The following is a 27,703-nucleotide window of genomic DNA, read 5'->3' as shown; positions in this document are numbered from 1 at the left end:
TTTAACTCAATAAAAATATTTGATTGAATATATACAAGAATTGCATCTTTCTATTTAAAAAAAAACTTGGATACCCATTTGTAATTCCTTAACTTTTATCATTGTTTCTAGCGATGCCTTTTCGTTCCATTCTGCTTTTGTAAATTTTTCTTTGTATATTTTGTTTATAGTCTGCTAGGAAAAATGATAAAAAAATGTTATAATAGAGCTGGGACATATTACCCTTATATGAAACATTTTTGCATTTTTAAAGAAAAATCTTCATGTACTTTCTCATATATACATTGAATAAAAAAATATTTATATATAGCTTTGATTATATTTTATAAGTTATACTTTTAGAAATATAAATGACCATTGTTTTTGTGAAATGAAAAATGATCATGAACACTTACCAATAAACTTTATAACCTATTTTCCTAAAAAGTTATTGATTTTGTTATTGATTTTTTTTTGCATTTAGAGCAGCATTTAGAGTTCTATACGGTTTCCTAATTAATTGTGCATTGCCACTTATCAACTTCCATTTCCATAACACTTATTGATACTCTATATTTAAGCAATGAGTTTTCATTGGCGAGACGCCAATTCATTACACAGTATTATTCTAACGTAAATTGTTGTACGAGGTCTTTAAGTGAGAAATAGATTGACGAGCGATATAATTTTTCTAGCTGTTAATTAAATTGTTAAATTATGAATGCAATACGTTTTTAAAGGAGATGGGAAAGATGTAAATCGAACGAAATCGATGATGTTACAAACATGCAACATAATTTTTTACAACATATCTCGCGACAATCTTTTTCGAGAGCCAAATAAAAAAAATTTCAAATATATGGTTTTTCATTCTCAATTAAATTTATCATTCTTAATTAATTAATTTGAATATGATTCGGGGTTCTCATAATTCTCTTGTCACAAAAATATTTTATGACAACAGAATTATGTGATGTATACTTATTTGCAGTTACATATATGCTACTATTAAATTTTGATATAGAAATTGTAGAATCGGACAAATTTGATTCTAATAAAATATTGAAAAATGCAATGTCAACATTATTTTACACTCTTTGCCTTGCTGCAATTTGAGCCATATCACAAATTGTATCTCTTCCATGTATAAATTCTCCTTTTTTCTATAATTTTTTTTAAACTAACATTCAAAAAATTTTCTATACTTTTTACATTTTTCTCTAATAAAAAAGATATTTATATTATTTATGCACGTGGCAAGAAAATCTGGTCCATGGAAGCTAATAATTTAAAGATATATGCAATATAAATAACAGAATATAAAGAAATTTAGCATAGTATAAGTGACTGCGTATCATTCATTATCATCTTTGTAATTACATTACTTTGTTGATATTTCCATATACATTTAATCGCTTAGGAATGTACTGATATTCGGATATACATATACTAAATATGACTTTATTGTAATATTATACATAATGTAAACTCAAATTAATTTTTGAGAAATTGATCATTCTAGTAACATTTTGTTTTTACACAATTAGTTTTATGAAAGAATTAATATAATAAAAGAAAAAAAAGAGATTGCAATTATGTATTCCCAGAAATATTATGTAATTTTATAATACAAAATTATTTTGTATACATGTTCTTTCTCAAATCAGATTTTTCAGTCATCATTTCGATCATTACACATAAAATGTATCGCGTGACAATAATCACAAAAATATATAACTTCAAAAATATATAAATTCGAAAAGTAATGCGTCTTTGATGAATAATTCGCTTTTACTTTTATGACAAATTCGATTAAAAACATGTCGGTGAAAAAGATCAGCTGGACAGGCATAATGTGCAATTACGTTGGCTATGAATGTTAATTATGTTTTCATGTTTTATACGTGGAAATGCTAAATTATTTCCTCGCAAAAGAAAGTTATGAATGATGGAATTCTGCTCATACATCATAGGCTCTTAGTTTGTTAATCACAGTGAGCTCGTTTTTTAAACGAGAGATTGATATGAATCTTACTCGTATCATGCATTATATAAGTTTGTGAGTAAAAGTGTTGATTACCTTTATAACGATTTGCATCATAAACTGTAATAAAATGTATAACAACAACGTGAATTTTCAAATTCTATCTTAATGTTATGTGAATAAAAACAATAGATACATAAACAATAGATACATTGATTTAAAAATTTATATTTTTGTATACGTTATTACGTACGAGCAGTTTGGTATAAATTTAATTCAATTTTATATCGCTATAATTATCGTTATAATTAAATGAATTTAATGAAAAATTTATAATTTTTAATATTTATTTATTTAAAAAAGAATTTATTATATTATAAAAGAATTCATTATTTAATTATTATTTATTTAATATATTTAATTATTATTTCTATTTTTGTTACAATTAAAAATCATGAAAAAAATGAAAAATGAAAATTTATATTATTATTTCGGTAAAATAAATATGTATTATATTTTAATTTCCCACTACAGCATTAATTATTATATATACTGAAGTTTCTGCAATAGAAGTATTAATATTATTTATCATATATATATATATATATATATATATATATATATAAAAATATACAACAAATATATATCTTTTAAAATAGTGTGAACGATTTCTTTGCCAGAATAAGTATTATTCCAGATGCATATGTAGTAAATATGCATTAGCAAATACCAAAATAAACAAATATGCCAACGTTGACGTTTTATTCAAACATTTTATTTCAGCAATGTACAATTCAACGATAACTGAATACGAGGGCAATAAAAGCCGAAAGTTAACGCTGAGAACGGAGAATGGCAAGAATTCGATTCTCGATCAACCGCCAAAAGAGAACATACCGGCAGTACAACCATTGATTTGGCGCAATATCATTGCTATTCCTGTTCTCCATATCATTACAATCTATCTATTTGTCACGCGATATAATGAGGCGAAATTTTGGACTTGGATATTTAGTACGTTTTAATTCAAATTAAATCATTAGTTCTCCATTCCATACATAATTTCATTATTTCATATATAATTTCATATTGCCTAGATTTTAAATCAAGTTTTAAAGTACAAGATGTGCTGAAAGATAAAGAAATGCATTGTTGTTGTTTGTACAATTTGAAATTAATTTATTCCAATGTTTAAAATCTTAAAAAGTAAGATTTATATATCAAAATCCGCTCGTTTTTTCTTCTATGCAAACACAACATTGGAATAAAGAATATTTCTTATTTGCATATTTTAAACTTAACTTGTGAAATTTTTTATTTTCATAATATTATCTTATTTTTGTTTATAAGTTAAAAATATATTTAATATTTTAAGATATTTTTTTTTAAATTATCTCATTTAACAATATATATAAAAGAAGCCTAATGTTCAGAGTTTCATTTTTAAACTTCTTATTTTATAATTACTTAATTGAGAAATTAATATCATATTTTTTTGTTTGAAATGATAAAGAATAAAGTCTGATGTTGCTTTCTCATTTTATTTTCTATGCTTTCAGCAATATCATATGCAATCCTTGGTGGTTTGGGTATAACGGCAGGTGCTCATCGTTTCTGGGCACATAGGAGTTATAGTGCCACATTACCACTTAAAATTATGCTGACTTGTTTTTACTGCATGGTCGGACAGGTAATCATCATGAAGTAGTTGTTGATATAATCATCTGATATTGAATATATCAATTAATTTTAATCAAATAAATTAAATATAATATAATTCAAGATTATCTAATCTAGTTCGTGTAATTTTGAAAAATTCCCCAAAATATTTTCTAATTTGTAGACTCATCTGACTAAATGGATTCGCGTCCACCGAACGCATCATAGATACACCGATACATCCGCGGATCCGCATAATGCTAGTCGCGGTTTTTTCTTCTCGCATGTTGGCTGGTTAATGATGAAGCATCATCCGGCAGTTAAAAAATATGGTAAAAATGTGGATATGAGCGATATTGCTGCTGACCCTGTGATACGTTTTTTCGATAAGTGAGTTTAACATTTCAACATATTTGAAACAATGATCATGGTTTCCCCAATCACGATATAGAAAATATAATAGTTGAGTGATTAACATATGATAATTAAAATCTAATTGATTGAATTTATCAGCATATACTAATCAGTTCAATTTTGTCAATTGTTATCTTACAAATTAATCTTCCATATACTTAATATTTATTCCTAGTCTTTTCTAATCCCTAGAAAGAATAAGCGTATAAATTGTACGTTTTCCAAAAAAATGGAAATTTTTATATAACACAAAAAGATTTAAGAAAATATTAACTATTAAAAATCATTTTTCTCTTTCGTAAAAGACTAACGTTACTAACTAGTAAAATAATTTCAGATATATATATTATACGTATAATCGTAGATATATGTGTATTATATGTTTCTCAATTATTCTATTACTTTTTTATTATTTAATTATTTTTCTACGTATATACTTTTTGTGTATGTATTTTTTGTAAAATAGAGAAAGAAGATAGGATTTGTTATATACAATATGTATATAATACAAAACTATTTAGCATTTCTTAAAAGGAGATAAATATATTATAATAAAAATTCTATTATGTTTTTATACGAACACATTCATAGTTTTAATATTTTATCAGATCATTCTCTCTCTCTCTCTCTCTCTCTCTCTATCTATCTATCTATCTATCTATCTATCTTTTTGTGTATTATATTTACTTGAATTTATGCTCAAAGTGAAAAAAGATGATTAAAAAGAAAGAATATTATATAACTTGCATTAAAAATCGTGAAAAACAAATGGAATTTTTTACAAAAAATTGGAACAAAATCTGCAAAGAAATTGCGGCCATTGCCGGAATTAAATTGCTCGCATAATCGTTCAAAAATGAGGACGATGGTCTGTGATGTTAATGATGCTGAATATGAGAGAGATTAAAAAAGATCAATTGCGCGAGAAATTTTATCAGGACGGAATTGAGCGCATATTTCAATTAATTTGATTTATAGTTTGCATAATTGATTAATGATCCTGGGAGAAACTCAACTACGCTAAATAATAAGCACAAGTATATTAAATGCACAAATGCTTTATATTGCAGATATTATCCGCCGATCATGTTGTCGCTATGCTTTGTTCTACCGACTCTGGTACCCGTATATATATGGAACGAAACCTGGATAGTAAGCATAGGTGCTACGATTTCGCGCTACCTAGTTACGTTGAATGCGGCTTTTGCTGTCAACAGTTTTGCTCATATATGGGGCACTCGCCCGTACAACAGGTACACATGAATCTTTTGGATTCACGTTTGTGCAATTGCTATAATAATCAATCATTGTATCGTTCCATTTGTAAATCAACGCTCAATTATAAATAAGAAAATATCACACAATTTGTCATGTAGAAAACTATAAATTTTCTTTTTCGATAAAACATGTAATAGAAGTTAAGTGGAATAATCCAGTTCTTTGGAAAAGTGAGGCGTTTCAATTAATATTCATTTAATAGTGAAATATTAATTGATGTTACACGATAATTTTTTCGCACGCGCGATTGATGATACTCTTATTTAATAAATTTCAATTATTTCTCATAATTTTTATAATAACATTATTTCGTTATAACATAATTTTCTAATATTCTACTATAAAAAGATAATAAATTAATTCTTATTGTTTGATAAAGTTATAATGAATCAGATTTTTAACATAAAATTTTTTTAACTAAATTTTTATAACTACATTTTTTATTAAAATATATTTATATATTTGTATATTTATAAAGAACATATTCCTTGTGATTTCATCTGACGTGATTTTATAGTATATATTTATGTTTTGTGAGGAATATCAATGGGTATTCGTTCTGTCTCACAGAAGGAAAATTGATTAAGAAGAATTGAAAATTATCATAAAATTCTTCTTATTTTAGAGTCTTATTTTTTTTTAGAGTTTTAAGATTTTCTTCTTTTCTATGTACCTTTTAAAATAAAGCATATACGTCGATCATCGAGAAAATAAATTTACTAAAGGGAATTTCATACAGAGGTACTATAACTGAGGTAGAAGTAAAATGTATTATTCTGCTTAAATAATCTGTTGCATGAGACTCTGAAGTTTGTTCGCGTACAGTGAGCTCAGAGCGGCGAAATTCTCTTCTTTCTCTACTTCTTGTTTTAGAAATCTTAAGGCAACTCAGAATCCAACAGTATCCTTCTTTACTTTCGGTGAGGGTTGGCACAATTACCATCACTCCTTCCCGTGGGATTACAAGGCCGCGGAGTTAAGTTTGTATCGTCTCAATCTGACGACCGCCTTTATAGATTTCATGGCCTGGTTAGGATTGGCGTACGATTTGAAGACACCGAGTTCTGAGATGATCGACAAATTTTGCGCAAAAAGAGGTGACGGTATGGGCCTCTTAAAACCAAATGTAAAGTAGATATATAGATATTAAATAAAAAAAAGAATTAAAAAATTTAATAAGAATAAATGTATATTAATGAGAATAAATGTAATCTTGCTTTTTTGACAATTTTTCTTTATCTACACATTGTTTGTTCTAAAACGAATAATGTGTATATTAAAGATTATAATAAAAATTCACAAGACATCTATTCTGATTTTTGAAACAAATTTGCTAATGATATTATTATCTTGTGAACTATAATAAAATCATAATTATTTGAGCTTGATGATTACATTAAGAGATGTAAATTCTTCATAATTATTTATATGATTTATATATTAAAGCTTATATAATATATTGTATCTTTATATATTTTGTTCTGCACTTCATAAATCTAGTACAATGCGTTAGATTGACATATGTGAATTCAAAATGGTGTATAAATAAATGCATTTTGTCACCATGTCGATATTCAATGGAATGTTATGCATTTATTCACATGCATTTTATTTTCGATTTATTCAAATTGTGAAAAAGACAAGTCAAACTACTGTCAAATGCTTAACACTCTCTTAGTTGATATATATATATATATATATATATATATATATATATATATATCATATTTATAAAAAGACAATTTCACCTTTCTATAAATTAAAATATCATTTTGCTTTCTTTTTCATTAAATGCAAATAATATGATCTTTTTTTCCTTCGGCTATTCCAACTTTTCTTTCTCCGAGTTTGATCCATTAAATCGGGACTATTTTATATCCTATTGTATAATTTATGAATTATAGAAATATATGTGTTATACTTCTTCGGTGGAATACATTATCTCTTGAACAATATATTACTACTTTTAAATGGATTATCTGCTTTGAATTTTCGTGGATGATGTGCATTGTTTAATTACGTCCGTAGAAATTAATAATTTCTCTTATGTGAAATGTGTATAAAAGATACTTGGAAATAAAGAGAATTAATCATTAACATATTTTACATATATGAGCATAATATAACTATATATATATATATATATATATATATATATATATATATATATACAGGGTGGGGCATTTATCTTGAGACAAGATAATATCTCGATTGGAGTCTATTATTTTGAAAAAAGTTTTAGACAAAAGTTGTATGGTTTCAAGGGGGACATAAAATGGTGTCATTAGTTTGATCTTGAAGAGCCACCTGAAGGACACGCGAAGGTCAGCTCCAACTTTTTAAATGGGACACCCTATATGCTTTTGCATATTCTTGTAGCTCATCTCAAGAGCTTTCCAAAACACTATAATTAAGTTAGTTTTCATTAAGTACTTTCCAAGTTATGAGACTTGAAATCATTTTTTAATTTTACATAAACCGTAAAATATCTTGTAAAATATTCATTTTTCGATTATTTTACCTTAATACTTTTATGTACAAAATAATGAGAAAAATCAATTGGTGTAAAGAAAACTCATAGTTGTTTCGAAAAAAAAAATATAATTTGCAATTAACAATTACATATTTTTTCTTAAAAATAACTATGTCTTTTCTTTACACCAATTGATTCCTCTCATTATTTTGTACATAAAAGTATTAAGGTAAAATAATCGAAAAATGAATATTTTACAAGATATTTTACGGTTTATGTAAAATTAAAAAATGATTTCAAGCCTCATAACTTGGAAAGTACTTAATGAAAACTAACTTAATTATAGTGTTTTGGAAAGCTCTTGAGATGAGCTACAAGAATACGCAAAAGCATATAGGGTATCCCATTTAAAAAGTTGGAGCTGACCTTCGCGTGTCCTTCAGGTGGCTCTTCAAGATCAAACTAATAACACCATCTTATGTCCCCCTTGAAACCATACAACTTTTGTCTAAAACTTTTTTCAAAATAACTCCAATTCGACTCCAATCGAGATATTATCTTGTCTCAAGATAAATGCCCCATCCTGTATATATATATATATATATATATATATATATATATATATATATAAAATTAGAAATAAAAGTTATAGTAAAATGTAATAATTTTTAATGCTAAATTCTTAAATGTCGCCAATAGATAAAATAAAAGACGTAATTTAAATCGACACTGGCAATTTATTGATTGGTAATATATCACAATGTTTCGATGGGTTTTGGTCCTTATCAACTAAAAATTATTTCCAGTATTATAAGCAGTAAATAAATTACAGTAATTTGAAACTAAAAGTGAGCAAAAAATTATATACATACAATATCTTAGTTAACTATTATATTGTGAGAAATAAGGAAATCACTGTGTCAAAGTTACATCATGTCAACCTCTCTATCAAATACAAAGAGAAAGATTAAACAACTTTTATTAGTCTATCATAAATATTGTTTAAGTTCTCAGTGTCTTTTTATAAGTTAATAGTGTTGTCAAACTTTTTAATAAAAAACATTTCAGCAATTTCTCTTTTTCTCACATGTTTTTCATTATGTAAAATAACCGGTATTGACCAATCGAAGTCATGATTAAGTTCCAATTTATGTTTACTAATGACAGAGACGAATTAAAGATTATTTTCGTGCAATTTTATGTTGTTAAAATGTTCTTTGACACGAGTGCCTAAATGTCTTTTCGTTTGGCCAATATATGACGTATTACAATTTTTACAGTCTAATTTATAAACGACTTTAGTCCTGCTATTAATAGGCAATCTATCTTTTCCACATTTAATCAATGCATTAAGTTTTTTACATTATCGACAACATTAAGACCAATATTTTTAAAAACGCGACTCTCATCATCACTCGACGCTAATCTCATCACTCAAGCCCTCTACAAATGGTAAAGAAATGTAAAAAGATGTAGCTGCATTATCACAGTCAGTATTCATATTTATATTATCACGATGTTTTAAAAAATCAAATCTTTTTTGAAGATTAATTAATTTAACGATTAATAATTTGAGTTGGAAAACAATTGTTGAAAAGAATCTGTTTTACAAAAAAAAAAATTTTTATTATCAGACGTTCAATTTCACTTTAAAAATATTGATACTATCAATATTTTTAAGTCGTGAAGAACGTCTGATAATAAAATAGCGCAGTCAACAAGATTATAAATGGTGTTCATTTTATATTTAAACGGATGCTTAGAATGCAAATTAATGTATCTATTAAAGCTATCAAAAGCCGACCATCCGAATGAATAACAGTCGTGTCCAAAAAACTATATATATATATATATATTAATTTAAAAAATAGAAGTTTTTCAGATTTTACGTACCTTGCACTCAAAAAAATTTTTTGAGTGTCAAGACGATTTGTGTAAACACTTTACGCAAAATCACATCTCGCCAATGAAGAAAGAATGAAAGACGTCAGAAAAATGTTATTAATCCGGATCAACTTGATGTTGCATTATTTTATCCGACGATTAAATTTAATATATATCATTCTACACAAACGCACATACGCGTACATGTTTTGCATAGAGACAGTCTACATAAAGAATATAAACAGTTTATACAACTTCCCGCATCTTATATATCTTTATTTATCTATTCATACAATCGAATAAATATTAATTCTCTATCTGAACATATATTATAAACATTTGTCTATTTTTGTCATAGTGCAACGTAATCAATCATTTTAATATCGCTGTAAATGTTCCCGCGCATTTCACGATACGCGACAGCGTCGAGAAAATCTGGGACGAGAAAAGAACTGCCACAATGGCTGCACATGTGGACTGTACAATAAGAACGATTGATGGTAATGTGCGCTCATGATTATTCAATTTGCACATTCTGTTTATTCATGCCTTTATAAGAAATGTAAATTAACGACATCGTAATCGTTAAAAATATTTGTCAAAAATTTGTTAAACAATATATTTTACATGTTATCATGCATGTGAAATATGATTCAAAAATAATAATTAACTTGTTATTGAATAAAATTTAAGATAAAAATATTTTTAATTTTCACATAATGCATTAGAAAGGGTATCCTTTGAATTCCGTTCCTATATAGTTCTTATATAATTCTATAAATTATATAATTCCTATATAATTCCTATATAATTCCTTTGAATTCCGTTCCTATATAGTTCCTATATAATTCTATAATTATATAATTCTATAATTATATAATTCTATAAATTATATAATTCCTATATAATTCCTATATAGTTCCTTTGAATTCCGTTCCTATATAGTTCCTATATAATTCTATAATTATATAATTCCTATATAATTCCTATATAGTTTCTTTATCATTTTGATTTAGATTATATATATATAAATTGCAAGTATAGAATATTTAAATATGTATCGTATCTCTTTTTCTCTTGTATATTTATCTCTTGATAAAGAAAGATTTTATTTTTGATTACCGTTTTTTTAAACTACTGTGCGTTGTATGAATTATAATATCATTATTATTAATAATATTATAATATAATATCATATGTAACATAGATGCGATATGTTGATAAATACATATATACACTAATATACAGGGTGTTTCATTTTATTTTTGTCAATCACATATCTTGATATTACTTAGAAAAAATGTATACTTAGAAAAATTTCAGACAAAAGTTGTATGTCTTGAAGGGGGCCATAAGATGGTGTCATTGGTTTGACCTTAAAAAGTCGTTTGAAGGTCACGTGAAGGTCTCCTTCAATTTTTTAAATGGAACTGCCTCCGTTTTATTACATATTCTTGCAGCTCGTCTCGAGAGCTTTCCAAAACACTATAATTAAGTTAGGTTTCATTAAGTATTTTCCGAGTTATGAGGCTTGAAATCATTTCTTAATTATACATGAACTGTAAAATATCTAGTAAAATATTCATTTTTCCTTAATACTTTTATGTACAAAATAATGAGAGGAATCAATTGGTGTAAAAAAAATACATAATTGTTTCGAAGAAAAAATATGTAATTTGCAATTAACAATTACATATTTTTTCTTAAAAATAACAGTGTGTTTTCTTTACATCAATTGATTCCTCTCATTATTTTGTACATAAAAGTATTAAGATAATAAAAAAATGAATATTTTACTAGATATTTTATGGTTGTAAAATTTTTGTCGAAAACGTTTTTCTCTAAAATGCTTAGTTTTTGAAAGAAAAGTGGTGTACGGGTGGTCTAGGACACCCTGTATATATTTAAAATAGTAAGTTTAATAGTAGTTTGCAATATAAATTATTGCGATTTCATATTCTGCTAAAGAAGATCAAACATATGCGTAACTGGGCAAAGATTAAACAGTTGCATAAAGTCAAAGTTTTTTGCATAATTATAATTATATGAATTAAAGATGAAAAAACATCTTGACTTCGTTATTGGTGCAATTGTTTAATCTACTTTACACAAACATATTGTCATTGATAAAACAGTGATTTGGTATAATAAAATATATATTTCAAAATAATTACATAGTTATTTTTTAGAAACTAACTAACTAACTAACTATCTTATGTTCCCCTCAAAACCATACAATTTTTGTTGAAAACGTTTTTCTCTAAAATGCTTAGTTTTTGAAAGGAAAGGGGTTTACGGGTGGTCTAGGACATCCTGTATATTATAAGCTTAAATATATATATATATATATATATATATATATTATAGGTTTATTATTTTAAATTATTATTCTAAATTATTAAAACATTTATTCTCGTGCATCTCAAAAATAATAATTTTAAATAAATTAATCTTTGTACACATATTTTTAAGTCGTAATTAAAACTTCTATTCAATTTCAACTTCATATTCATTGAATGCCAATGTTAGATGTCAATGTTAGACACAGTTGCATAATTATATAAAAGTCATCTTTTTATTTCTTGACGGTATTTGAAAATATCGCTTGAATCAAACGCTTATATCTTCGTAATATGACCGCTTTTAGGGTTATTACGCATCAAAACTTATCTAATAATGCAAAAATACTTATCTAATAATGCAAAAATACTTATCTAATAATGCAAAAATTAAAAAGTTGCTAGTAAATTAATTCAGGATATAAAGGATTAAGCAGTTGCATGTAACTTATTAAAAAGATTCGCAAATGAATACTAACAATTCAATGTTTTAATTTACTTCATTATTTTCTGTCTTCTTTATTGTTTATAGCAAGCCTTTCTTTTCACCAATTAATAGTAATTTTTCTATTAATTAATTAATCTCTTTAATATAAATTTTAATTTATCAATGCAACATATATAATATGCATATATATATATATATATATATATATATATATATAATCGATATATGTATATATAATCGATACATAATATATCGATGTAACAAAAAGAGAATGGAGAATGTTTACAGAAATTGAGAGAGAGCATAGGAAATCAGGAGAACAGCGAAAGTTTCAGGATAAGGAGAGTTAATATATCTTATGTTTTAGACTAAAACAAAACCGCGTTACTTTCCATCAAATAGCAATCCACATTTCCATTTTCCCTGATGTATATTTATGTATATTTTAATGCTTCGGATACACATTGACAGTGGGGAGTTTTTTATAAATACCGTGCTACTGTATATTATCCAGTAGAACAGAATGAAAAGTAGTGCGACATCAATTTTTTATCCTTCAGGTTCGCTCGATAGCATTTCGAGAGACATTTTACAAATACGGAAAAGTAAGTATACAAACTCTATATAATTAAAATAAAACAACGTAATAAGCTTCATATTTACTTAAATAAATATAAAATATACTTATGATGAACAGATTTTATTGATAATTGAAATTTATACAAAGATTTAATAATATTACAATTAATAATTACATCAATTTTGATTAATTGAAAAATTCTAATAATAAGATCGATTTCTTTAAAAATATTGGAAAGGGCGTTCTCTCTTGGACTTAAAAACACCCTATTGTAATTATATCATATAATTAACAAAAATAATTTTTTTTAAATTATATAAATAAAAATATATAAAGTGGCTCCTATATATAATAATCAGTACTTAATCGGGCTTGAGGAACAAAAAATAAAACTGAAGTTAAAAACGAACATATAAGTCAAATTTAATATAAGAAATACACTTTAAATGGGTTAACCTTAATCATATTATTTGTTCGCATACTAAAAATTAAAAATTAAAATTAAAAGGTTATAATTTGATAAACTAATTTCGCACAAAATATTGACAAATCAAAAGTTCTATGTAAACGTTTCGGTCCTCGTCTGGACTCTACTCAGTACAATTAACAATGATGAACGGAAATTAATAAAATATTAAAAAAATAAAATAAAAAAATAAAAGGTGAAGTTTTTTGTACAATTACATCTGAGTGTCGCAGCATATTCAGTTGTATGGACTCGGAATCAGGTTCCCATAATTGTAAATGTCGACCATCTGGAGCTTGCTTGTTAATATCAATCTCCAAAGCATGTTCCCACCTACATTTTCCTTGAAAAGACATGCAAGAGTGGAACATGCCGAGAAGCCGCAAATTATCTAATTTAATCAACAGAACAATTAGCAGTTGAAAATATGAATCGAACGAAATTAAAGTGTCAACACTAACCAACATGATAACCTACCGAATATTAAAAAAGCCCAACGGTGAGGCCGTGACAATGTACGAAATACGTCTATCTCAAGGGAAAAACATTAGATAGACTGTTGGCCCCTGAGTTTCGAGACAAACGAAGCGACCGATAATCACAACAAATATATGATGCTGAATATATACAATGAAATCAAGTTCGAAAATAAAGAAAATACGTTGGTTATAAAAATTTAGAATTTTTTAAACTTTTCAATAAATGGCAAGTAAGACTCATGCAACAATTCAGTGTCCCCTTGTAAATTAAGACCGAAAGTCTGTCTCTTTATGAACAACATTTCTGATGTTAGTCTTCTCGCATAGCAAGGCTCATTATCTAAAATCTGAACATTATCCCAATCCAATTCGTGATTGAAACGGAGTCTATGTTCTGTAATAACCAAATTTTTTTGAACACATCTTTTTATTTGATTGCGGTGTTCCGTGATCCCTTTTTAGCAATCTTTTTGTTTGCCTCACATAAGAAGCACTACAATCGTTGCAATTAATGCGGTAGACAACATTGCTCTTAGTGAATTTAGGGAGAGGATTTTTTTGTGCTCTGATATATGGTTTTAAGTTGTCTAAGCCGATATAAGCGGGTCGAAAACCAGCCTTTTTAGCGAGCGAATTAAATTTCTCAGACACCGATTTAACATAAGGCAACAAGAAAAAGGTCGGGGATCCGCAATCTTGTTTATCTTATTTTCTAAATTATTCTTGTTGAAAAGATATTTTAAACGTGCGTTGATTGTGTTAAATATGAAATCAAGTGGGTAGCCATTGTCAATGAGAAGTCTAATGATCAGAATAAAATTTTTTTGTTGGAATATAGGATTTGACAGAAGAAATACTCTGTCTGTAAGACCGATTATAGTGCCTCTTTTTTGGCATAACGGATGTTGTGAATAATTTTCCTAATTAATTATGCATTGCCACCTATCGACTCCTATTTCCATAACGCTTATTAATAAACGCATTATGTCTAAGCAATGAATTTTCATTAGCAAGACGCCAATTCATTACACAGTTTTATTCTAAACTAACATAAACATAAATTATTATACGTGATCTTTAAGTGACGTGCGATATGATTTTTCTAGCTGTTAATTAAATTGTTAAATTATGAATACGACATGTTTTTAAAAGATATAAGAAAGAAGTAAATCGAAATAAGACAAAATCGACGATGTTATGAAACGCAACATAATTTTTCACAACATATCTCACGGCAATCTTTTTTCAAGAGCCAAATAAAAAAATTTACAAATATATGGTAATTATGCATAAAAAGGGCCCACCCTCGCACAAATGTGTCATTGACATATGTTGTCAAGGTCATCTCTAATTAATATTCTGAAGGTTTTAGCTGGCGTTCTTTATTCAAAAGTTATTAAAGTATTTATGTATAAAAGGGGCCCCGCTCTCCGATGTGCTTTATTTTTAAATATGTTATAGGTGAGATCTTCCCGAGTAATTTTGTATATATATATATATATATATGTATATACATATATCCATTATAAATAACAAATATATGACTTTTAAAATAATGTGAACGATTTCTTTGCCAGAATAAGTATTATTCTAAATGCATGTGTAGTTAATATGCAATAGCGAATACCAATAAAATAAACAAATATGTCAACGTTGACGTTTTATTCAAACATTTTATTCTAGCAATGTACAGTTCAACGATAACTGAATACGAGGACAATAAAAGCCGAAAGTTAACGCTGGAAACGAAGAATGGCAAGAACTCGATTCTCGATCAACTGTCAAAAGAGAACATACCGGTGGTACAATCACTGGTTTGGACCTCTATCACTCTTTTTTCTGTTCTCCATATCATTGTAATCTATCTATTTGTCACGCGATATAATGAGGCGAAATTTTGGACTTGGATATTTGGTACGTTTTTATTCAAATTAAATCATTAGTTTTCCATCCCATATATAATTTCATTATTTCATATATAATTTCATATTGCTTAGATTTTAAGTCAAGTTTTAAAATACAAGATGCGCTGAAAGATAAAGAAATGCATCGTTGTTTTTTGTAAAATTTGAAATTAATTTATTTCAATGCTTAAAATCTTAACAAGTAAGATTTATATATTAAAATTCGCTCGTTTTGTCTTGTATGCAAACACAACATTGAAATAAAGAATATTTCTTATTTGCATATTTTCAATTTAACTTGTGAACATTTCTTATTTTCGTTTATAAGTTAAAGATATATTTAATATTTTGAGATATTTTTTTATGCAAATCATTTCATTTAATAATATATACAAAAGAAGCTTAATATTCAGATTTTCATTTTTAAATTTCTCATTACTTTTATAATTACTTTTTTTTTTATAATTTTATAATTACTTAACTGAGAAATTAATATCATATATTTTGTTTAAAATGATAAAGAATAAAGTCTGATGTTGCTTTCTCATTTTATTTTATATGCTTTCAGCAATATCATATGAAATCCTTGGTGGTTTGGGTATAACGGCAGGTGCTCATCGTTTCTGGGCACATAGGAGTTATAGTGCCACATTACCACTTAAAATTATGCTAGCTTGTTTGTTCTGCTCGGTCGGACAGGTAATCATCGAAATAGTCATTGATATAATCATTTGAATATTGAATACTGAATACATCAATTAATTTTAATCGAACGAATCAAATATAATATAATTCAAGATTATCTAATTCATGTATTATAATTTTAAAAAATTCCCCAGAATATTTTCTAATTTGTAGTTTTGTTTGACTAAATGGATCCACATCCACCGAATGCATCATAGATACACGGATACATCCGCGGATCCGCATAATGCTAGTCGCGGTTTTTTCTTCTCGCATATTGGCTGGCTAATGGTGAAATGTCATCCGGCAGTTAAGGAAGGTAGTAAAAATGTGGATATGAGCGATATTGCTGCCGATCCTGTAGTACGTTTTTTCGACAAGTAAGTTTAACATTTCAACATATTTGAAACAATAACCATGGTTTCCTCAATCACGATATAGAAAATATAACAGTTGAGTGATTAACATATGATAATTAAAATCTAATTGATTGAATTTATCAGCATACACTAATCAGTTCAATTTTGTCAATTGTTATCTTATCAGCATACACTAATCAGTTCAATTTTGTCAATTGTTATCTTACAAATTATTCTTCCAAATACTTAATATTTATTCCTAGTCTTTTCTAATTTTTATAAAGAATTAGTATATAAATTTTGTTTTTCAAAAAAATGGAAATTTTTATATAACACAAAAATAATTAAGAAAATATTAAGAAAATATTAAGAATTATTTTTCTCTTTCATAAAATAGAAAAATAATTTCAGATATATATTATACGTATAATCGTAGATATTTATGTATTATATGTTTCTCAATTATTCTATTAATTTTTTATTATTTAATTATCTTTTTAACAAGAAAAGGTACTGTCACTCACGGATTCTAATGAAACTTTGTACACTTGTGAAACTATGCAAAATAATAGGTAGACACGTATTTTTTTATCTGAGAAGCGATTTTGAGGGCAGAAACAACTGCCTCATCTACTGTAATGTAACTTTCAAGCCTTATAACTCGGAAAATACCTGACGTACAGTAACATTATTACAGTAACATTATTATAGTGTTTTGGAAAGCTCTCGAGATAACCTACAAGAATATGCAATAAAAAGTAGGTGGTTCTATTTAAAAAAATAGCCCATCCTGTATACAAGGGGTTGTTTCTGCCCTTAAAATCGCTTCTCCCCAGATAAAAAGAAATACGTGTCTATTATTTTGCATAGTTTTACAAGTGTACAAAGTTTCTTTATTAGAATCCGTGAGTAACAGTTGGGTACCTTTCCTTGTAAGTATATACTATCATTTTTTGTGGAGTAGAGAAAGAAGATAGGATTTGTTATATAATACAATATGTATATAATACAAAACTATTTAGCATTTCTTAAAAAGGAAATAAATATAATAGAAATTCTATTATGTTTTTATACGAACACATTCATAATTTTAATATTTTATCAAATCATTCTCTCTCTTTCTCTCTCTCTTTCTCTCTCTCTCTCTCTCTCTCTCTCTCTCTTTCTATGTATCTTTTTGTGTATTATTGTATATTTACTTGAATCTATGCTCAAAGTAAAGAAAGATGATTAAAAAGAAAGAATATAACTTGCATTAAAAATCGTGAAAAACAAATGGAATTTTTTACAAAAAATTGGAATAAAATCCGCAAAGAAATTGCGGCCATTGCCGGAATTAAATTCCTCGCATAATCGTTCAAAGTGGGGACGATGGTCTGTGATGTTAATGATGCTGAATATGAGAGAGATTAAAAAAGATCAATTGCGCAAGAAATTTTACCAGGACAAAATTGAACGCATATCTCAATTAATTTGATTTATAGTTTGCATAATTGATTAATGATCCTAGAAGAAACTCAACTACGCTAAATAATAAGCACAAGTATATTAAATGCACAAATGCTTTATATTGTAGATATTATCTGCCGATCATGTTCTCCCTATGCTTTGTTCTACCGACTCTGGTACCCGTATATATATGGAACGAAACCTGGATAATAAGCATAGGTGCTACGATTTTCCGCTACATATATCTGTTCAATGCGGCTGCTGCTGTCAACAGTTTTGCTCATATATGGGGCACTCGCCCGTACAACAGGTACACATGAATCTTTTGGATTCTTCTTTAATCTTTGGATTCGTTTGTGCTATTGCTATAAAAATCAATCATCGTATCGTTCCAATTGTGAATCAACGCTCAATTATAAATAAGAAAATATCACACAATTTGTCATGTAGAAAACTATAAATTTTCTTTTTCGATAAAACATTTAATATAAGTTAAGTGGAATAATCCAGTTCTTTGGAAAAGTGAGGCGTTTCAATTAATATTCATTTAATAATGAAATATTAATTGATGTTACACGATAATTTTTTCGCGCGCGCGATTGATGATACTCTTAGTTAATAAATTTCAATTATTTCTCATAATTTTTATAATGACATTATTTCGTTATAACATAATTTTCTAATATTCCATTGTAAAAAGATAATAAATTAATTCTTATTGTTTGATAAAGTTATAATGAATCAGATGAATCAGATTTTTAACATAAAATTTTTTTAACTAAATTTTTATAACTATATTTTTTATTAAAATATATTTATATATTTGTATATTTATAAAGAACATATTCCTTGTGATTTCATCTGATGTGATTTTATAGTATATATTTATGTTTTGTAAGGAATGTCAATGAGTATTCGTTCTGTCTCACAGAAGGAAAATTGATGTAAGAAGAATTGAAAATTATCATAAGAGTCTTTTTATTTTAAGAGTTTTTTTTCTAGAAATTTAAGATTTCCTCTATTTCTACCTTTTAAAATAAAGCTTTCACATCGATCATCGAGAAAATAAATTTACTAAAGGGAATTTTTTTTAGAGGTATTATAACTGAGGTAGAAATAAAATGTATTGTTCCGCTTAAATAACCTGTTATATGAGATTTCGAAGTTTTTTCGTGTACAGCTCAGATCAAGCAAAATTTCTTTCGTTCTTTATGTTTTGTTTTAGGAATCTTAAGGCAACTGAAAATCCAATAGTAGCCTTCTTTGCTCACGGTGAGGGTTGGCACAATTACCATCATTGTTTCCCGTGGGATTACAAAGCCGCGGAGTTAGGTTTATATCGTCTCAATCTGCCGACCGCCTTTATAGATTTCATGGCCTGGTTAGGATTGGCATACGATTTGAAGACACCGAGTTCTGAGATGATCGACAAATTTTGCGCGAAAAAAGGTGACAATATGGGTCTCTTAAAACCAAATGTAAAGTAATGCATGTAAAAATTTACATGCATTTTATTTTCGATTTGTTCAAATTGTGAAAAAGATAAGTCAAACTACTGTCAAATGCTTAACACTCTTTTAGTTGATATATATATATATATATATATATATATATATATATATATAATATTTATAAATTATTTATAAAAGAGGCGATTTCACCTTTTTATAAATTAAAATCTCATATTGCTTTTTCTTCATTGAATGCAAATAATATGATTTTTTTTCTTTCGGCTATTCCAACTTTTCTTTCTCCGACTTTGATTAAACGGGACTGTTTTATATCTTATTGTATGATTTATGAATTATAGAAATATATGTGTTATACTTCTTTGGTGCAACACATTATCTCTTGAACAATATATTACTACTTTTAAATAAATTATCTGCTTTGAATTTTCGTGGATGATGTGCATTATTTAATTACGTCAGGAATGTAGGAATGTACCTTATTTTTATCATACATATGTATATATAGCTTATTATAATTTGTTTCTAAAATTATTGTTAGAATAGAGATTAATAGTTTTCATAATAATTAGTTAGCTATAGTATAGTTTCGTCATTCCGTTTATAATACGAAATGCTTATAGTTAATTATGTTAATTGATTAATATTTATAAATAATTAAAATTTTATGTATATTTCATTGATTTTGAAATACTTTGTGTTCAATTTGTATTTATTTACGGATATATTCTATGATTACGAAATGGTATAATGAAAATTTTAATTAGTAGAGCGCATAAATTTTTTTACAGCAATATTTAAAAAAAGTTATTTTAGCTATTAAAAATTCCATAGTGAAATTTTCGAAGACCGCATTTTTATTATGATTTGAACAGTTAGTACACTTCCCATAGCTGTGTCTCATAGAGTCTTATGCGAAGTTTTGCTGCGGTCTAATAAGCGGAATTTTAAACACTTTTATGAATTTTAAGAATTTTAATGAAGGCTTTATCGTACACGATACATACATCGGATCTATCACACGGACCTCTGACCCGCGACTTCTGTGGTCAAGGTGATTTCAGATAAAAAAATATTTTTAATTTCTCGTAATGCATTAGTAAACATATAAAGGACATCCTCTGAACTCCGTTTTATATAGTTTCTTTATCATTTGGATTTAGATTTGATCTATTTAAAATTGCAGGTATAGTATTTAGATATGTATCGTATTTTTTCTTTATAGTTAAATAAAAATTTTATTTTTAATCACAGTTTTTCTTTAATTATCTGTGTGCATCATATATGCTGTAATATCATTGTATCGCGTTATGTAACATAAATGTTGATACACATAATCGATATGATACATATACCGATGTGACAAAAAATCACGAAAAGTTTAGAGAAATTGAGAGAATATAGGAAATCGGAAGAATAACCAAAGTTTCAGGATAAAAAGAATTAATATATTTTGAACTGAAACAAAATCGCGCCGAGTAGTAATCCATTTCTCCTTCCTTGATACAGTATGTTTTGGATACACATTGGCAGTGGGGAATTCCTTATAAATATCGTGCTGATATATGTTATGTAGTGTGACGCACATCTTTGTCTTTCGTCTTTATCTGATTCGCTCGATGGCATCTTGAGACGTTAGATATTTACAAGTACGGAATTGTTTGTAGTAAGTGTAGAGTTTCTGTGATTGATGTGATTAGGATAAAAATGTAATACGCCTCACATTTGCTTAAATTAATAATAAAATACACTTGTGATGAACAGATTTTATTGATGGTTGAAATTTACAAAAATTTAATAATAATATTACTATTAATAATTACACCAATTTTTGATTAATTAAAAAATTCTAATTATGAAATCAATTTCCTTGAAAATATTGGAAAGAGCGTTTTCTCTCAGACTCAAAAACGGCCTATACTTATTGTAATTATATTATAGCAACAAATAATTTTTTTTTAAATTAAATAATTCGAAAAATAAAAATTCATTTTAACTCAATAAAAATATTTGATTAAATATTTACAAGAATTGCATTTTCTGTTTTCTAAAAAAGAACTGGATAGCCATTTGTAATTTTTTAACATATGCCTTTGTTTCTAGCGATGCTTCTTCGTTTTATTCTACCTTTGTAAGTTTTTCTTTTGTACGTTTAGTTCATAGTCTGCCAAAAAAATGATAAAAAAATGTTATAATAGAGTTAAGACATATTATCTCTATGTGGTATCTCATTTTTGTATTAAAAAAAAAATATATCTTCATATACATCATATATATATTGAATTGAAAAAGAAAACATTTATATACGATTCCGATTATATTTTATAAGTTTTATATTCAGAAATACAATAAAACTATAAATGAGAATTATTTTTATAAAATAAAAAATGATCAAAAATTATTAACAAATTTTACAACTTATTTTCGTAAATGATTGTTAGTAATTTTTTTGCATTCAGGCCAATTCTTGGCCTGCGGTTTCCTAATTGATTGTCCATTGCTACTATCAACTCCTATTTCAATAATACTTATTGGTAAATTCATTATGTCTGAGCAATGAGTTTTCACTTCCTGTATAAATGTATTGCACTGTTTTATTCTAAAATTATAAAAAATTAATTATTATACGAGTTTATGCAAGAAATAGATTAATGAGTACGATATGATTTCTCTGACTGTTAATTAAATTATTAAATTATTAAATTATTAAATTATGAATGGCATACGTTTTCAAAACCAATGAGGAAGACATAACAAAATCGATGATGTTATAAAACGTGCAACGTAATTTTTTACAACATATCTCGCGACAATCTTTTTCGAGTCAAATAAAAAATTGCAAATATATGGTTTTTCATTCTTATTAATTAATTAATTCGGGGAATATGATTCGGGGTTCTCATAATTTTCTTCTGGCAAAAATATTTTATGACAGCAAGATTATATGATACATACTTACTTTCAGCTGTATGCTACTATTAAATTTTGATATCAAAACGTACAACAAATGTCGAACAAATTTGATTAATTTCCAATAAAATATTGAAAAATGCAACGTCAACATTATTTTCCATTTTTTCTCTTACAATTTGATATAGCCATGTCAAGAATTGTATCTTCTCCATGTATAAACATTCTCACTTTTTTTATAATTTTTTTCAAACTGATATCTAAAAAATTTCTTATGTTTCCTACAGTTTTCTTTTTTTTTTATAAAATAGTTATTTATGCAAAAGTCTTCTCTAAAAGTGGAAACTAATAATTTAAAGATAGGAAGATAAAAAATTAGCATATTGTGACTATGCAATAGCTCAATAAAATAAAAAAAATGGTACTAACTTGTTGAAAATATTTTATTCCAGCAATGTACGATTCAATAACCGATTATGAGGAGAATAAAAGTCGAAAGTTAACACTGGGAACAAAGAATGGCAAAAATTCGATTCTCGATCAACCTCCAAAAGAGAACATACCGGCGGTACAACCATTGATTTGGCACAATGTCATTGGTATCCCTCTTCTCCACGTCATTGCAATTTATTTGTTCGTCACACGATATAACGAGGCAAAATTTGGGACTTGGATATTTAGTACGTTTTTATTCAAATAAAATCATAAATTCTCCATCTCGTAATATCATCTATTGTCTAGATTCTAAATCAAGTTTTATAGTATGAAGTGCGCATTGGAATTGAATAATGGATAAAGAAATATATATCGCAGTCTTTTTGTAAAATTTGAAATTAATTTACTCGAACGTTTAACAAGTGAAATATATATGTTAAAATATAGTATATTTTGCACTCGTTTTTTCTTCTATGTAAACAAAAATCGAATAAAGAATACTCTTTATTTGCATATTTTGAACTTAACTTACAAAAATTTCTCATTTTCGATTATTTATAAATTAAAAATTTAATATTTTGAGACATTTTTTAATGCACATTATCTCATTTTGCAATATACAAGAAAAGTTTAATATTTAAATTTTCATTATTAACATTTTACAATTAGCTAATTGAGAATAAATATATTTTATTATATTTAATATTTTGTTTGTGAAATGATAAAGAATAAAGTCTGATATTGCTTTCTTATTTTATTTTCCATTCAGCAATGTTATATGCAATCCTTGGTGGTTTGGGTGTAACGGCAGGCGCTCATCGTTTCTGGGCACATAGGAGTTATAGTGCCACACTGCTACTCAAAATTATGCTGACTTGTTTTTACTGCACGACCGGAGAGGTAATCATCATGAAATATTCGCTGATATAATCATTCGATCAATTAATTAATTGATATATTTAGTTTAAGATTATCTAATATAGTTTGTGCAGTTTTTACAAATTCTCTAGAATGTCTCCTATTTTGTAGTTTCGACTTACTGAATGGATTCACGTGCATCGAGCGCATCATAGATACACGGGTACATGCGCGGATCCACATAATGCTAGTCGCGGTTTTTTCTTCTCGCATGTTGGCTGGTTAATGATGAAGCATCATCCAGCAGTTAAGGAATATGGTAAAAATGTAGATATGAGCGATATTGCTGCTGACCCTGTGATACGTTTTTTCGATAAGTGAGTTTAACATTTCAACATATTTCAAACAATAATCATATTTTCCTGCAATAAAATATAGGAAATAAAATAGTAGAATAATATTTTAATATAAAAAAACCGTAAGTATAATAATTTATTAAATCATTTTCTCTCTCTCTCTCTCTATCTCTTTCTCTCCCTCTCTTATTATATTCATATGAATTAAAGTGAAAACAATATTAAAAGATGATTAAAAGGAAAGAATTATATAATTTGCACTCAAAATTATGAAAAACAAAAAATTCGGAAAAATCCACAAAGAAATTGCAATCATTGTTGGAGCTAAATTGCTCACATGATTGTTTAGAAAAGAAGATGATGATCTTTGACTTTAATGATGTTGAATATGAGAGAGAGTGAAAAAGATCAATTGTGCGAGAAACTTCATCAGGACAAGATTGACCGTATATCTTGCAATTTAATTTGACTTATAGTTCGCGTTATTGATTTATAATCCTAGAAAAAACTCAACTGCATTAAATAATAAGGACAATGCTTTATATTGTAGATATTTTTCGCCGATCATGCTATCGTTATGCTTTGTTCTACCATCTCTGATACCCGTATATATATGGAACGAAACCTGGATAGTAAGCATAGGTGCTACACTCATTCGCCACCTGCTTATATTGAATGCGACTTTTGCTGTCAACAGTTTTGCTCACTCATGGGGCACTCATCCGTATGACAGGTACACATCAATCTTTTGGATTCACATTTGCGCAATCGCCATATCCAAACAATCATCATCATACGTTTGAATTGCATTCAAGTATAAATAAGAAAGTATCACAATTTGTCGTAAAAGATTATAAATTTTCTTTTTCGAGACATTTAAGACATTTTGAAGATGAAGTAGAATAATCTTTAGCTCTTTCTATAAATGAGGGATTTCATAATAATGAAATATTAATTGACATTGCATGATAATCTTCGCGCGTGCGATTATAATACTTTTATTTAATAAATTTTAATTATTTCTAATAATTCTTATAATGAGATTATTCCACTATAATATAATCTTCTAATATTACAGAAAAGACAACAAATTAATTCCTATTGTTTGAAAGAATTATAATATAGAATTATAATATAATGAATCAGATTTTTAATATAAAATTTTTTTAACATAATTTTTTACTAAAATGTATATTTATACAAAACATATTATTTGTGATTTCATTTCATCTGACATGATTTGCGTTTTATAATACATGTATATGTCTTTTATGAGAAATGTCAATTCATTTTGTCACACAAAAGGAAAATTGATATTGTAAGAAGTAAGACCTTTTTTTAGAATTTTAAGATTTTCTTAGATCTCTGTGTATTTATACATGTCGATCATCGAAAAGATAAATTTACTAATTTCATACAGAGGTACTATAACAGAGGTAGAAATAAAATGTATTATTCTGCTTAAATAATCTGTTACATGAGACTTTCAAGTTTTTTCGTGTACAGATCGAACAAAATTTCTTTCTTTCTTTATGTTTTGTTTTAGGAATCTTAATGCAACAGAGAATCCAATATTATCCTTCCTTGTTCTCGGTGAAGGTTGGCACAATTACCATCATTGTTTCCCGTGGGATTACAAGGCCGCGGAGTTAGGTTTGTATCGTCTCAATCTGACGACTGCCTTTATAGATTTCATGGCCTGGTTAGGATTGGCGTACGATTTGAAGACATCGAGTTCCGAGATAATCGACAAATTATGCGCGAAAAATGGTGACGGTACGAACCTTTTAAAATTAAATGCAAAATAGATATATAGATATTAAAGAAGAAAGAATTTAACGAGAATAAGTGTACGTAATTTTTTCATGATAATTTTTAATATACACAATGTTTGCATCTAAAACAAATAATATATGTATTAAAGAGTAATAAAAATTGTCACAAAATACATTTATTTTGATTCTAGTTTGAAAGAAATTTATTTACTAATTCATATTATTATCTTGTATGAAAACTACTAATGAAACCATAGTTATTTGATCTTTTTATCATTACATTAAGATGTGAGTTTTTGATAATGATTTGCTTTATGATATTAAAACTTATATGTATAATTATATTTCGCGATAAATTTCGTTTTGCACTTCATAAGTCTAATACAATACGTCAGATTGACGTATACAAATTGAAAATTGTATATAAATAAATGCATTTTGTCATGTTATTCAATGTGATGCATTTGTTTTCATGCATTTTATTTTCGATTTGTTCAAATTGTTAAGCAGGTCAAACTGTTGTTATGCTTAGCACTCTCTTAGCTGATATATACAGAATATACTAAAAGGTAAAATATCTCTTCTTTATAAATTAAAATCTCATTTGTTTTTTTATCATTGAATGCAAGTAATGTGATCTTTTTTCCATCGGTTATTTCAATTTCTTTTTCTCTAAGTTGGATCCATTAAAGAAATAGGACTGTTTTATATCCTATTGTAATTTTCGAATAGTAGAAATATATGTATCATATATCCTCGGTGGAATACATTATCTCTTGAACAGTATATTACTACTTTTAAATGGATTATCTGCTTTGAATTTTCGTGGATGATGTGCATTGTTTAATTACGTCCGTAGGAATTAATAATTTCTCTTATGTAAAATGTGTATAAAAGATACTTGGAAATAAACGAGCATTAATCATTTGTATTCATATTTTACAGATAAGAGCAATAATATGGATATATATATATATATATAATTAGAAATAAAAGTAATTGTACTAAAATGTAATAATTTTTAACGATATTGCGAATGTATATATATTGTTGTATAATTATTATTATATATTATAAATACTTCTATGTTACAAATATTATCATAATTAATAGATATTTTTATAAAATATTTAGAAATATCATGTACATATTCCTCCTTTTGTATAGTAGCAGATTCAAGAAGAAACCGATAATTTAAAATTAAAAAAAATAAATAAATTGCTGTTAATAAATTAAATTAATATTAATTGTATTATACAATTATACATATTAGTAGTATATTAAATAAGAAAATATAAGTTTTTCAGATTTTATGTATCTTATTTTTTTTTATCATATGCCTTATTTATAATTCGCTTTTAAAATTATTGTTAGAACAAAAATTAATAGGTCCCGTAATAATTAATTAGCCATAATTCATCATTCAGCTTATAGTGCAAAATATTTATTAATATTATTAATTATGTTAATTAAATAATATTTATAAATAACAATTTTAGGTATATTTCATTGATTTTGAAA

General features: G+C 26.7%; 2 protein-coding genes across 2 annotated transcripts; both read left to right on the top strand.

The window, feature by feature from the left end:
* Nucleotides 1–2,748: 2,748 nt before the first annotated feature.
* Nucleotides 2,749–6,449, top strand: LOC105249805 ((11Z)-hexadec-11-enoyl-CoA conjugase). Its single transcript, XM_025410329.1, has 5 exons — nucleotides 2,749–2,977; nucleotides 3,523–3,653; nucleotides 3,807–4,012; nucleotides 5,107–5,289; nucleotides 6,188–6,449. Exons 1-5 carry the CDS (start codon nucleotides 2,749–2,751, stop codon nucleotides 6,447–6,449), a joined length of 1,011 nt encoding a protein of 336 aa, XP_025266114.1.
* Nucleotides 6,450–12,988: 6,539 nt separating this feature from the next.
* On the top strand, nucleotides 12,989–26,279 carry LOC105248142. Its single transcript, XM_025410357.1, has 11 exons — nucleotides 12,989–13,063; nucleotides 15,667–15,897; nucleotides 16,456–16,586; nucleotides 16,746–16,951; nucleotides 18,507–18,689; nucleotides 19,605–19,828; nucleotides 23,211–23,438; nucleotides 23,963–24,093; nucleotides 24,223–24,428; nucleotides 24,958–25,140; nucleotides 25,954–26,279. Exons 2-11 carry the CDS (start codon nucleotides 15,669–15,671, stop codon nucleotides 26,213–26,215), a joined length of 1,983 nt encoding a protein of 660 aa, XP_025266142.1. The 5' UTR covers nucleotides 12,989–13,063; nucleotides 15,667–15,668; the 3' UTR covers nucleotides 26,216–26,279.
* Nucleotides 26,280–27,703: the final 1,424 nt, after the last annotated feature.

The sequence above is a fragment of the Camponotus floridanus genome, unplaced genomic scaffold (genome assembly GCF_003227725.1).
Source record: "Camponotus floridanus strain SB8 unplaced genomic scaffold, Cflo_v7.5 scaffold31, whole genome shotgun sequence".
NCBI classification, from domain to species: domain Eukaryota; kingdom Metazoa; phylum Arthropoda; class Insecta; order Hymenoptera; family Formicidae; genus Camponotus; species Camponotus floridanus.
Note: the sequence above shows the minus strand (reverse complement) of the source record. Positions and strands in the feature narration are given on the sequence as shown.

Excerpts from the sequence above, each read along its gene's own strand:
- LOC105249805 (XM_025410329.1), top strand. The coding sequence starts at position 2,749 with ATGTACAATTCAACGATAACTGAATACGAGGGCAATAAAAGCCGAAAG. Across the intron at positions 3,654-3,806 it reads TTTACTGCATGGTCGGACAG|ACTCATCTGACTAAATGGAT; the intron begins GTAATCATCATG and ends TCTAATTTGTAG. Across the intron at positions 4,013-5,106 it reads GTGATACGTTTTTTCGATAA|ATATTATCCGCCGATCATGT; the intron begins GTGAGTTTAACA and ends TTTATATTGCAG.
- LOC105248142 (XM_025410357.1), top strand. The coding sequence starts at position 15,669 with ATGTACAGTTCAACGATAACTGAATACGAGGACAATAAAAGCCGAAAG. Across the intron at positions 19,829-23,210 it reads CAAATTTTGCGCGAAAAAAG|CAATGTACGATTCAATAACC; the intron begins GTGACAATATGG and ends ATTTTATTCCAG. Across the intron at positions 24,429-24,957 it reads GTGATACGTTTTTTCGATAA|ATATTTTTCGCCGATCATGC; the intron begins GTGAGTTTAACA and ends TTTATATTGTAG.